The 13,900-nt window shown below is 49.5% G+C and overlaps 1 protein-coding gene across 4 annotated transcripts in view; it reads right to left on the reverse strand.

Moving 5' to 3' along the window:
• Positions 1 to 10,214, reverse strand: part of TRMU (tRNA mitochondrial 2-thiouridylase) — a 29,761-nt gene extending 19,547 nt beyond the window's left edge. Inside the window, exons 1-3 of one of the 4 annotated variants that reach the window (XM_038379589.2) lie at positions 9,982 to 10,214; positions 6,100 to 6,265; positions 331 to 437 (exon numbers count right to left, since the gene is read on the reverse strand). In XM_038379589.2, coding sequence (XP_038235517.1) covers positions 331 to 437; positions 6,100 to 6,242 — 250 coding nt within the window. In that variant the 5' untranslated portion in view covers positions 6,243 to 6,265; positions 9,982 to 10,214. Of the gene's footprint in view, positions 1 to 330; positions 444 to 6,099; positions 6,266 to 9,777 lie in introns of those variants that run through there. The other 3 variants (XM_038379580.2, XM_038379570.2, XM_043496435.1) reach the window with 3 other exon arrangements.
• Between the last annotated feature and the right edge of the window lie 3,686 nt (positions 10,215 to 13,900).

Raw genomic sequence — 13,900 nt, forward strand, 5'->3', positions numbered from 1 at the left:
ACTTTACATAGCTAGCCAATGCTGTCCTAATCTTAATACAGCTCCAATATTTAATGGAAAATCATATTTCTTGATGTACCACACTTCCATATTTTTGGCTTCAAGGAGCACCTTCAAATGCAAATTTTAAACTTCTCTTCACAAAAGAAATAGTTCCCTGAAATAAACTTACTTACATCTCTGAAAACACATGAAAAGAAATACTTTACAAATACTGGTATAAGGCTACAAAGATGTTTAAATTGTGTTTGCACATGAGATCAGGTTTCTTGCCCAACATTGGCATTTTTGCAGTATAGGGTATACACAAACAACCTGAAGACAACTTACCAAGGTTATCCAGAGCATAATGGAGAAAATAATTGAATTTGATATGCTTGTTGCACATTATGTCAGGATTAGGAGTTCTTCCCAATTCATACTCATTTAAAAGGTAACTGTAAAACAAATGTACGACTATAAACATTTTTTAATGTCAGATAATTTTATTCAAGTGTGAAGAAGTACTTATTACTCGAGAGCTTAAGACCTATCAATAATACTAAACATAAATTGTGCAGGAAGCAAACACATGAGCGATTCATTAATATTTTATTTTACCTATAAGACAACACTCATTTAAGATTTTCCATGACTGGACTAAACTACAGTTTTTCATATTTAAACTCATACTAACGTTTATCAAATTAAGTTTCAACATCTTTGTACTTTAAAATAAGAAGAGTGCTTAGCATTTATATTTTTAGCTAGGGACAAAACGTGGCCTCATCACCACAGTATCTGATTATCTCTTGTATGATGCTTTATTACATGTTCAAAATGCTTAAAACAACTGCCAATTAACAACAGCACCTAAATACTATGGTGATGGGCATGTGTACTGAAATACCTTAGGGCCTGAGCCCGCAAGGTGTTTCTTGTCCTCAATTCCTATTCAAATAAATAGAAACTGACAGCACAGGATTCTGTCCTCAAACAGTACATGCTAATTAAAGGGTACTTTACACTTTAAAAAAAAATACAGGTGTTTATTTTTTACTCTTTATAAACTGAAACAGCCTCTCAGACTTGTCCCTTACATTTTTACATTTGACAGACTATTTTAAAAACAAAAAGCAAAATGGTTTGTCCTTTGTTTACTACTTTTTCCCGTACATTTAACAGATGATACCAGCAAATTAAGTCAGCTAGGCTATTCTCACCTGCATTCTCGTTTTTCCTCTTTGACGTTCAAGGACAAGGCCAAACAGGCAATTTATTCATAAGAGTGTACTGTAGCCTGTAAGGAAGACTACAACCTAGAGGAAATTCTGAAGGATATAATTCCCAGAGCTTGTGAAAGTAGGCAACAGCAAAGCTTGCTGTATTGGTACAGCTGCACCACTGCAGCACATGTGGTGAAGATGCTCTACTGAGTCTACGCCAATGGGAGAGAGCTCTCCCATCGGCATAAAACCCCCCCAGCTCCGCAAGCAGCATAAGCTATGATGGCCGGAGAAGCTTGCTGTGCACACAAACGCTTATGTCAGTGTAACCTATGTCGCTCAGGGGGTGGAATATTTGTACCTGGAGCAACATAAGTTTTGCCAACATAGGCTAAGAAACCTTCATGTCAGTCAGAGGGAGTTCTAAAAAAAGGGTAGTCAGCAGGTTCTTTAGGGAAGCAGAAAACAAAGGAAAAGGGGAGTAAGAGTGGCTGCTGAATCTCTCCAACATTGGTTAAAGACTACAGAAAAGGCAAACCCAGAGTGATTCTCCTGGTTAAAAGGCCTAGGAAGGGGAGGCCTGAAGAGGTAGGAACCATGGGAAGGGGTAAGTTCGCAGTCTGAAGAGGCAGAAGAGAAAGTTCTAGGGAAGGGCAAGCTGCTTGCTAGAGTAAAAGACTGCATGTGAGCCCTGCACTGAAGGGGGAAGATGCAGGGAAAACAGGGGAAGGAAATGGTTGACGAAAGTAGTAGTGTGGGCTTAAGACCTCGAGTTGCACTGTCTCTTATTTGGAGATCCCAGGCTAGCACTCCGAAAGAGGGTAGAATAACGCCCCTCTTCACTCTCCTGTATCAATAGGAAAAATGGGGAGGGGACACCCTGTATTTCCTTGCTGAGCAAAGTGAGGCCCTATGCTTAACCTGATTGTATTTCTCTGATGAGATGACTGGGGGAAACAAGGAAGTGGATCTGATGATGCATGGAATTGAGAAGAGGGGGGAAAAGCAGGGAGTCACAAGGGAATGGAGGAGTGTAGAGCGGTGGCGAGGAAGGAAGCAGGGACCCTTAGTCAGGGGAAGTGGAGGTGGGTAGGGTTGTTGTATTAATTTAGATGGAATAAATGGGCTAAAGGTGTTAACCTAATCACTGTCCAACATTAAACAGTGTTAAACAAGGTCCAAGGCTTGATATATAGCAGGGGCTCTCGCGGGGTCGTGAGCTCTCAGGGGGTTGTGAGGTTGTTACATGGGGGGTTGCAAGCTGTCAGCCTCCACCCCAATCCCGCTTTGCCTCCAGCATTTATAATGGTGTTAAATATATAAAAAAAAGTGTTTTTAATTTATAAGGGGTCATCGCACTCAGAGTTTAGAACCACTGGTGTAGAGCACTTAGTACCTGAGCAAACAGACCATTAAAAATCCTTTTAACCTTTTATTAAAAATACAGAAAAGAAGAAAAATAGTTAAAACATTTGAAATATTAAGTATTAAATAAGGCTTTCATTTTAACTGCCCTTCCTTGTTTCCCCGTTTTCTTTTCAAGCTGTAGTGTAAACAATTTTTAGAAGGAAAATCCCCATTGTTTGGCAGCCTCTTAGATCAGCAGTTCTTAACAAAGGGTCTGCTGCCCCCTGGGGATCCGTGAACCCTTTCAGGGAGACTGTGGGGCCCCGTGGCTAAAACCCAGAGCCCGAGCAGCTCCCACAGGGCTGAAGCCAGGAGCTGCAGGGTTGAAGCCTCAATTCCCGATGCCTCCAGCAGGGCCGAAGCCAGGAGCATCAGGGCTGAACTCTGGAGCCCCGAGCTCCAGTGCTCCCCAGGGGGAAGAAGCCCTGAGCCCGGGGCAGAGCTGGGGGGACATGGGAGTGTTGCCTTGCCTCGCCTCCCTCCCCCGAAATTACAGTGCAAGAGCAGGGCAGTCTCGGGGCAGCTCCAGACCCCCACTCTATCTCCTTCTCTCCCCACCCCTTGCCAGGTCGGAGGCAGGAAGCCAAAGGCAGGCAGCCAGAATCAGGCAGTGCTGGACAGCTGCTGCTCTGGCTGGTGCCATGGAGCAGGCAGCTGTCTCCTGCTGCTGCAGGAGGTTGAAGCTGCTTCTCAGGTCCCAGCCCCTTTCTCATGCAGGTTGTAAGAGCAGCCTGGGTGGGAGGACCCAGCTCTGTGACTGGCAGAGACCTAAGGGAACAGGGACTGCAGGGGAGCCCTCCCAGCATACAGCCCCTAGCTACCCCTCTCCCTGCACCCTGAGCTATCCCCGTGCCTGCACACTGCCCCTAGCTATTCCCCTCCCTGCACCCTGACCTATCCCCGTGCCTACACACAGTCCATAGCTACCCCCTCCTTGCACCCTGAGCTACCCCAACTGGCTGCACACAACCTCTAGCTACCCCTCTCCCTGCACCCTGAGCTGTTTTCAAACTTTTTGAACTGAGCCCCCAACCTTTGAGTTATAATTTTTGGTTGTGCTCTCCCCCACAACTCAGACAGGCAGGTGGCCTGCTGAGGCGAGTCAGGGGGTGGAGGTGGCATTCCCACCCCGGACGCTGCCATGCAGATCTAGCCTGAGCCCCGCTGGCCCCTGCCCACACAAAATAGAAGTAAAACTACACCTATGCCCAAGCCCCCCTCTGGCTCCAGAGGCCTGAGTCCCTTCCTGCCCTGCTGGATTTGGTCTACGAAGCACAAAAAAGGCTGAAAGAAGCAAAGCTAGTTTTTATGACAACTAGGTGGTGAGCTGGGTTCGGAATAAAAGTAATCTAATATGCAGGGTTTTTTGCTCCAATCTGATGTAAATGAAAGTAAAGGAAGTTCCTATTAAATATTTTCTTCCTCAAACTGCCGCTAATTAGTATGGATGAAAACAGAAAGAGGGAGGTATTGGAACTGGATGACATAGCTGAATTAACCTAATTCCAGAGAAATCCCATCTATCAATTCAAAGAATAAATGTATGTAAGTATGCCAATAGACCTATACGTATATTAGTTGGTGGTGATCCTAAACTTGTAAGACAAGGAATGAATAACAGCTACCACATTAAGATACTTCTGGACTGTCTTACGACTCCACAGACACTAATTATCAATACTAAGTTATCCTTGCAGTCTTTTGCCATTCTCTACCCCAGGGGTTGGCAACCTTTCAGAAGTGGTGTGCCGAGTCTCCATTTATTCACTTTAATTTAAGGTTTCGCGTGCCAGTAATACATTTTAACGTTTTTAGAAGGTCTCTCTCTCTAAGTCTATATATTATATAACTAAACTATTGTCGTATGTAAAGTAAACAAGGTTTTCAAAATGTTTAAGCTTCATTTAAAATTAAATTAAAATGCAGATCTTACGCTGCCGGCCCGCCCAGCCCGCTGCCAGCCTGGGGTTCCATTCACCTAGGCGGGCAGCAGGCTGAGCAGGGCCTGCGGCCGGGACCATGCTGGTAAAGGGCCGGCAGCCGGAACCCCAGACCGGCAGTGAGCTGAGTGGCTCAGCAGGAGCTCCCTTTTGGTGCTCATTGTAGGGGTGGGAATGTGGGGGGGTGCAAGAGTCAGGGCATAGTGTGTGGGGGGTGCCGGAGTCAGGGCAGAGGGCTGGGGGCATGTGAGGGGGGTGCAGGAGTCACAGCATGTGGTGTGGGGGGGCTGGATATGTGTGGGGGGGCTTGAGTCAGGGCTGGGAACGTGGAGAGGTGCAGGGGTCAGGGCAGAGGACTGCGGGTGTGGGCTAGGGTCGTGGGGGTGCTCCCAGCCCCCTTGCCCAGAGCGACTCACAGCAGAGGGCTGGAGGGGATATGCCCTGATTCCACCCCCCTTCACCAAGGCCCTGTCCCCACCTCTTCTCCGCCTTCTCCCTGGACTATCGCTCTGCTTTTTCCCCTCTCTCGTAAGGGCCATCAGCTGATCAGCGGCAGGGAGGGACAGGAGGAGGAGGGGCAGGAACTCAGCTGGGGGAAGAGGCGGGGGAGGGGGGAGCTTGCCTGCCCTGCAGCAGCAGCCGGTAGGACCAAGCTTCTTCACCCTGCCCCACGGGGGGGGGGGGGGGGGGGGGGTTGGCGGAGAAGAGTGGGCTAGGGCAGGCAGGATTTTTAAAGGCACACTGCTGCCTGCCGGAGTCCTGGCCTGGGTTCAGCAGCGGGCTGAGCGGGGCCGGCAGCTGGGACCCAGCAGGCAGCAGCGTGCCGTCTTCGGTATGCGTGCCATAGGTTGCCGACCCCTGCTCTACTGTCTCACTGTTCACATACACCTCTAGTCCGATATAATGTGACCCGATATAACACGGGTTCGCATATAACGCAGTAAAGCAGGCCTCCCGGCCCCCCACCCCCAGGTCTGGAAGGCAGGAGCTGTGTGGGGGCACTTTTGGGGGTCCTGCAAACCCAGAGTGGCCCAGGTGATTAGTGGGGGGCCGGGAGTAGCCTGCTCCGCTTCCCTCGCCCCAGCCCCAGCCGTGTTGCTCGGGGGAGGGGGTTCGGGGAAGGGATATCCTCCTCCCCCCGCACTCATCAGCAGAGGCGGAAGTGGAGCAGCGCAGCCCCAGCCCACTCCATTCCGCCAGCTACCAGCCATGGCGCTCTGCTTCCTGCCACCGGTGAGCGTGGGGGGTGTCCTTTCCCCAACCTCCCCACACTCACTGACGGCGGGAAGCAGAGCGCCACAGCAGGGAGCTGGCGGAATGGAGCGGGCTGGGGCCCTGGGGGTGATTAGAGACAGGGGGTCTCTGGAGGGGGCAGTCAGGGGACAAGAAGCAAGGGGGGGCCAAAGCAAGTTCAATATAACACAGTTTCACATTTAACACGGTAAGATTTTTTGGCTCCCGCGGACCGCGTTATATCGGGGTAGAGGTATACTAACGCTTTATGAGAAACTGTATTTTTAAAGACAATGTCTCTAAAACAATCCTACCTGAAAACTTCATTCCAGTACTCCTTGACATAGGAAACTTGATGAAAAGGGATATCCAGTTTCTGACAAACTCTATAAGCATCTTCACAATCTTTGTCAGCAGAACAAACTCCTTGTTCATCCAGAGTATCCCAGTTCTTCATAAATACCCCTGTCAATTGATAGCCTAAGGGAAGAGGAAAGGAATTATTCATATACTGAAAACATTCATATGGATCAGACCCAAACTCTGGATCTTCCAAGTCCCAACTGGGCAACAGTATCTTGCGTGTTCTTATAGTTGTCAAGAAGTCATTCTATCAGTGCCTCACACTGCACTTCCTTGCTACAGATAGCGCAACACTCGACAAGCCATCAAGGCAGACTGATGTGTGCTTGGTAAAAAATCAAGAGCCTCTTTCATTTCTTCCAAATACCATTATTTAATCCAGCATTCTGAGCACCTGACGTTCCCGGAGAACATGCCAAGACCCCAAGATTGTTTTACATTGCATATATTAGTAATTCCTGTTTATGTATAGACTGAAAAGAATTTTTAAAAGCCAGTCTCCCATTGATTTGATTTTCTGTCCCCTGCTAGTTTTTCCAGAGTATTCTACATCCAGATACCTTCCCCCCACCCACTCATTGTCCAATATGAATTTGAAGATTTAAAAACACCTGGTTCTAGAACTCCCAAGGTGACACTAACAGGTTGAATACTGTTCCATGAAGTGAGCGGTAGCTCACGAAAGCTTATGCTCTAATAAATTTGTTAGTCTCTAAGGTGCCACAAGTACTCCTTTCCTTTTTAGGTTGAATACTGGATCATTACATGTTTTAGATTTTTTTTCAGAGAGAAAAAAATTATGTATTATAGTAACCTTTAGGATCCCAACTGGAAACAGAAAACACAAAACACAGATCTGTTCAGAAAACACAAAACAAGAAACATACCAGCAAAGTGAAGAAGAATAGTCAGCTGCACATCATGTTAGTTTTGCTAGGATGGAATAAGATAACAGAGGGGCAAAATGTGTGCGTGCAGGTAAGGGATAGGAGAAAGAGAACTGGGAGAAAGAAGTGTGCATGGACTTTGGAGGGTAGGTGAAGTGAGGCTGAAGCGAAGAGATGGTGAAGGAGGGGGCAGGAGAGAGTTGGAGCAAACAGCCAATCAGCAAAAAGGAAGAATGTCCAGAGTAAAAACTAAAAAGCAGTTGCACACAGATAGCATAAGTGTCTAAGGGTCCTATTGCAGATGCTTCTCTCTGCCAGCTGAGTTTCAGGGAGGCCCATCCCAGCAGTTTTTTCCCCTCCTTCCCTAAACTCACAAGGGCCCTGTTGTCCCGCTCTTGAATCATTCCAAGAATGCAGGAGGGCAGGCATTACCCCAGCAAAACACTGCATTTGGTACTTAATGTTTCTAAACCTATCAAAGAACATAAGGGATTGTTCTTCTTATACATCCCCCAGCAGGCGTATAATTTCTAATTTTTAAATGTTTGAAAATTCTATGCCAAATAGCAAATGCTGTAAGACTAGCACTTCCCATGTAAGGGCCCTTAATGCAGTTGCAATGGTAACGAAAAACATTCAACCTATTCTCTTTTCAACAGCTCTTCAGGTTTGAAAATAAGGAATTCCTTTTTACTCAGAAAGTAAAATAGTGAATTAAAAAAGTCTTCAACCTTGGTATCAAAAGAGTTTGATACACGCTTTGCTATAACAAATCATGAGATATCATCAAATTAATAGAGATTCGTGTTTTATTCTCTGAAAGCCCATATCTACACTGGGAAAATCACGTGAGAAAATGTGCTAACATTTTAAATAACCTGATGTTTAACAAGATTTAGTGCCTATTACAGAGAAGAACAATGTTAAATTGTTACGATTAACTATCAGGAAGAGGAGGAGGGTGACTGTTGTATGAATTCAAGGGATTGGAGGAAAATCAGCCTGGAATGAATTGGTACAGACAGGTATGTGCAGGAGGAGTGTCTGTAATGACAACAATCAGGACAGTGTAATACTCCCGCAGGCAGCAATTGATGACGAGTCACCCCCAGGCACTCCTAGCCCTTCCCCCACTCCCTGTCACAGCCACTCTAGCCTTCCTCCCCATATCACAGACCCCAGGCACCCTAGCCCTCCCCACATCAAGTATCACAGGCCCCAGGCACCCCTTCTCTCCCTCCCAGCTCCCCCCCCCCCCATCATTCTCACCCATGTCACCAGCCCCAGGCACCCCATCCCTTCTCCCCTCTTACCCCGTGTCACCAGCCCCGGAAACCCAGTCCTTCTCCCCTCCCCGCCGTATCATGGGCCCCAGGACTCCCTGCCCTTCTCCCCTCCCCGCCGTGTCACGGGCCCCAGAAACCCAGTCCTTCTCCCCTCCCTGCTGTATCACGGGCCCCAGGACCCCCTGCCCTTCTCCCCTCCCCGCCGTGTCACGGGCCCCAGGACCCCCTGCCCTTCTCCCCTCCCCGCCGTGTCACGGGCCCCAGGACCCCCTGCCCTTCTCCCCTCCCCGCCGTGTCACGGGCCCCAGGACCCCCTGCCCTTCTCCCCTCCCCCCCGTGTCACGGGCCCCAGGACCCCCTGCCCTTCTCCCCTCCCCGCCGTGTCACGGGCCCCAGGACCCCCTGCCCTTCTCCCCTCCCCGCCGTGTCACGGGCCCCAGGACCCCCTGCCCTTCTCCCCTCCCCGCCGTGTCACGGGCCCCAGGACCCCCTGCCCTTCAGCCCTCCCCCTCCCCTCCCAGGATCTCCTGCCCTTCTTCTAATTCTCCCAGTATAGGGCCAGATTAACCTTTGGTGGGTCCCCATGGGGGCAAAGGAGCATGGTGTGTGGGGGGGGAGGAGGTGTCAGTCCCCAGAACAATGGGCCGGCCAGGGCCATCGGGTCATGGCATGACAGGGGCAGCCCTGCTTCGCCCAGCACGAGGACGCTATTTACAAACTGGCAGCTGCCAGACACCCGGCCTTGTGCTGCCAGCATGCCCCTTCCCCTCGGGGGCTGGTCCATGCCACACCACACATTCCCCCCCTCCAATTCCCTATGACCAGAGCCCCCCGGACCCACTGTGCTCAGTGTGCCCCCCCCAAGACCCTGCCACAAATGCACAGTGCCCTGCCCACAGCCCCACCCCAACTGCCCAGCACCCCCCCACAGACCCCCCCCCAGTGCCCCAACACTCAGAAAACTTCCCTGCCCCCTCACAGCCCAGCACTGCCCCTCCCTCAGGACCCACTTGTCTGGAGGGACCCAACCAAGGCCCCCCCCCGGGCTGAGACTGGCCAGGCTGCTGCACCTGGCCCAGGCGGCTCAGCTCCAGGGACACAGGCGGGGCCCCAGAGGTGGCGGGAAGCAGAGACCGTCCAGAGCCAGACCTGCGCTAGGGTCCGGCCGGGGGGCGGAGAGGAGCAACGGGCTGGGGGGGTCTCCGGGCACGCAGAGCAGGGCGAGGCCCCTTCTGAGCATGCGCCCGGCTCCAGGGCGCCATTGTAAGCCCGGCACTGTAAGCCCCCCCGCGTCACCAGCTCCAGGCACCCCAGCCTTTCTTCTCCCCCTCCCCCTCCCGGGCCCCGGCCTCCAGCCTCCCCGCCCTTCTCTCCGCGTCACCGGCCCCAGGACCCCCTGCCCCGGCGGCGCCTAACGCGCTGAGCCCCTCGCACCACGGGCCCCCGGGCGCCTCACCTCTCCGCCGGAGCAGCAGCGCCGCCACCGCGCTGTCCACCCCCCCAGAGAGCGCGCACACCACGCGCCGCGCCGCCACCATCCTCCCGGCCCGCCCCGCCCCCGCTCTCCCGGCGTCCGGGGCGCTAGGGCGCAGCAGGGGGGCGGGGCGGACGGGAACGTGCCCCGCACCCAGCACGAGCCGCCCCGCAGGGAGAAGCGCACCCGGGCTCGGACTGGGGCGAGCCCGCCCCTCACTCAGAGCCGCCCCCACCGGAGGGAGGGGCGCGGAGAAAGGAGGCGACTCAGCGCCGTGTGCTGGCTCGGAGATCTACCCCCTCCTCCTCCTCCTCCTCCACCGGCCCCTGCGGGGGGAGGGCAGGGGATGCTCCCCCCTTGGGAAGCAGTTAAAGAAGGGCGGGCGGCGTCCCGCCGGGTAGAAATGCGTTTGCTGTGGGAGTGCCCGCGGCAGGGCTTGCTTGGGAACTGCCTTCCTGCCGACCGAGCCAGCAGCCGGGGGCCTAGCAGCCCTGCCCGGCCGCTTGGTGCTGCGGGAGCAGGGAAGGGGGAGCCTGAAGAGAAAAGTAGCAAGAGTCAGGCTCAGGCCGTGGTAGGACGTTCCCTCAGACACCCCCTGAATGGCAGAGGGCAGCGCCGCTTCAAGCAGAGCTGGGATCGGGGAGCAGCCCGTGAAAGGCTTTCCTCGAGGGCGGGGGGTCTCACGCTTTTCCCCCTAAGGCCCAGCTGTAATAAGCACTGGGGCCCACTCTTAACTCTTCGGGAGGCAAACCGTTAATTTTAAATTGTTACGTACACAAACTATAACACTGCAAACAAACAATCATTTTAATGTAAACAATTGCAAGGACAGAAAGCCCTAGCCCTATACACTAATAGAAATGCTTCAAGATCTTCAAAGCCAAACCGTTTTTAAGTAAAAGTACGCTTTAAACGTCAAGAGCAAGATGGTGTGCTCAGTTTTATACATTGTGCTTTTCCCCCTTTGAACAATAAGCAACACAATGTTACTAAAATTGTTAAAATACATTAATTTTAAAACAAAATGGCTGTCCAACTTCAAACACTATATTGTTTTCAATTTTTTTAGTGTAAAAATCTCACTTTCTATGCTACATAAGGAACCAACCCTACACTCTACTAATTAGAAAAGAATAAAAATTATATAAATATAAAACGGTTATAACACACTGAAGTAATGGATACGCATCCTGATCCAATCCCATAAAGACAGGTTTCAGAGTAGCAGCCGTGTTAGTCTGTATTTACAAAAAGAAAAGGAGTACTTGTGGCACCTTAGAGGCTAACAAACATATTTGAGCATAAGCTTTCATGAGCTACAGCTCACTTCATCGGATGCATTCAGTGGAAAATACAGGGGGGAGATTTGTATACACAGAGAAAATGAAACAATGGGTGTTATCATACACACAGTAAGGAGAGTGATCACTTAAAGTGAGCTATTACCAGCAAAGGGGGGGGAAAGGGGGGAGAACCTTTTGTAGTGATAATCAAGGTGGGCCATTTCAAACCTAACTCAATAAGGGGGAGAAGGGGAAGGCGAAATTAGCATGAGGAAACAGTTTTACTTTGTGTAATGACCCATCCATTCCCAGTCTCAATTCAACCCTAAGTTAATTGTATCCAGTTTGCAAATGAATTCCAATTCAGCAGTCTCTCATTGGAGTCTGTTTTTGAAGTTGTTTTGTTGAAGAATTGCAACTTTTAGGTCTGTAATCAAGTGACCAAAGAGATGGAAGTGTTCTCCAACTGGTTTTTGAATGTTATAATTCTTGACGACTGATTTGTGTCCATTTATTCTTTTACGTAGGGATTGTCCAGTTTCACCAATGTACATGACAGAGGGGCATTGCTGGCACATGATGGCATATATCACATTGGTAGATGTGCAGGTGAACGAGCCAAAGTGAGCTGTAGCTCATGAAAGCTTATGCTCAATTAAATTTGTTAGTCTCGAAGGTGCCACAAGTACTCCTTTTCTTTTTGCGAATACAGACTAACACGGCTGCTATTCTGGAGCATCTGATAGTGTAGCTGATGTGATTAGGCCCCATAATGGTGTCCCCTGAATAGATGTGGGGACAATTGGCAACAGGCTTTGCTGCAAGGATAGGTTCCTGGGTTAGTGGTTCTGTTGTGTGGGACGTGGTTGCTGCTGAGTATTTGCTTCAGGTTGGGGGGCGGTCTGTAAGCAAGGACTGGCCTGTCTCCCAAGATCTGGGAGAGTGATAGGTCGTAGATCCTTGATGATGCGTTGGAGAGGTTTTAGTTGGGGGCTGAAGGTGATGGCTAGTGGTGTTCTGTTATTTTCTTTGTTGGGCCTGTCCGGTAGTAGGTGACTTCTGGGTACTCTTCTGGGTACTCTTCTGGCTAATAAGTGATGGTCACAAAATACACCACCCTGTACTGGAAACCTATTGACCGCTATTCCTACCTACATGTCTCTAGCTTTCATTCAGACCACACCACACGATCCGTTGTCTACAGCCAAGCTCTGTGATACAACCGCATTTGTTCCAACCCTCAGACAGAGACAAACACCTACACGATCTCTAACAAGCATTCTTACAACAACAGTACCCACATGTGGAAGTGAAGAAACAGATTGACAGAGCCAGAAGAGTACCCAGAAGTCACCTACTACAGGACAGACCCAACAAAGAAAACAACAGAACACCACTAGCCATCACCTTCAGCCCCCAACTAAAACCTCTCCAACGCATCATCAAAAGATCTACAACCTATCCTGAAGGATGACCTATCGCTCTCCCAGATCTTGGGAGACAGGCCAGTCCTTGCTTACAGACAGCCCCCCAACCTGAAGCAAATACTCACCAGCAACCACACACCACACATCAAAAACACTAACCCAGGAACCAATCCTTGCAACAAAGCCCATTGCCAACTCTGTCCATGTATCTATTCAGGGGACACCATCATCGGGCCTAATCACATCAGCCACACTATCAGAGGCTCGTTCACCTGCACATCTACAAATGTGATATATGTCATCATGTGCCAGCAATGCCCCTCTGCCATGTACATTGGTCCAACTGGGCAGTCTCTACATAAAAGAATAAATGGACACAAATCAGATGTCAAGAATTATAACATTCAAAAACCAGTCGGAGAACACTTCAGTCTCTCTGGTCACTTGATTACAGACCTAAAAATTGCAATTCTTCAACAAAACAACTTCAGAAACAGACTCTAATGAGAGACTGCTGAATTGGAATTCATTTGCAAACTGGATACAATTAACTTAGGGTTGAATTGAGACTGGGAGTGGATGGGTCATTACACAAAGTAAAACTATTTCCCCATGTTATTCCCCCCCCCAAACCCTCCACTGTTCCTCAGACATTCTTGTCAACTGCTGGAAATGGCCCACCTTGATTATCACTACAAACGGTCCCCCTCCACCCCCGCTCTCCTGCTGGTAATAGCTTACCTTAAGTGATCACTCCCCTTACAGGATGTATGGTAACACCCATTGTTTCATGCTCTCTATGTATATAAATCTCCCCACTGTATTTTCCACTGAATGCATCCGATGAAGTGAGCTGTAGCTCACGAAAGCTTATGCTCAAATAAATTTGTTAGTCTCTGAGGTGCCACAAGTCCTCCTTTTCTTTTTGTGAATCCCATAAAGGAGAATCCGAACTTTAAGTACGTGTCATCATATTTTCTTACCACTATTTTTTTTGGCTGGCTAATTTTGCATAGCTGTAGGTGGTCCGGTACTTTTATTATCTTCTCTACCAACGCAACCTTCTTGCTTTTGAAAAATAAATCGATCCATGTCAGGTTGAAATACTGCTTCCTGTTTATTACAGTTGTAAATGGTGGACTGTGTTTATGTTGCTAGGTTACCTGGCAGTGAAACGCACTGCTGTACTCACAAGACTTAAAATTGACATATTGCAGCTTATTTTTTTTAAACTAAAGATTTCTAACTCTGTCCAATATATACATCTCAAAACATTACATTTCTATAGCTTTTACTTAAGTTACACAAGTCACACATGGAGTTAGAGATTTACCAAGAGCTTGACTGGAGAATGCAGTTGTGCTGGCAGACCACCCGGGACTGTGTCACAGCCCA

The sequence above is a fragment of the Dermochelys coriacea genome, chromosome 1 (assembly GCF_009764565.3).
Source record: "Dermochelys coriacea isolate rDerCor1 chromosome 1, rDerCor1.pri.v4, whole genome shotgun sequence".
Lineage (NCBI taxonomy): Eukaryota > Metazoa > Chordata > Testudines > Dermochelyidae > Dermochelys > Dermochelys coriacea.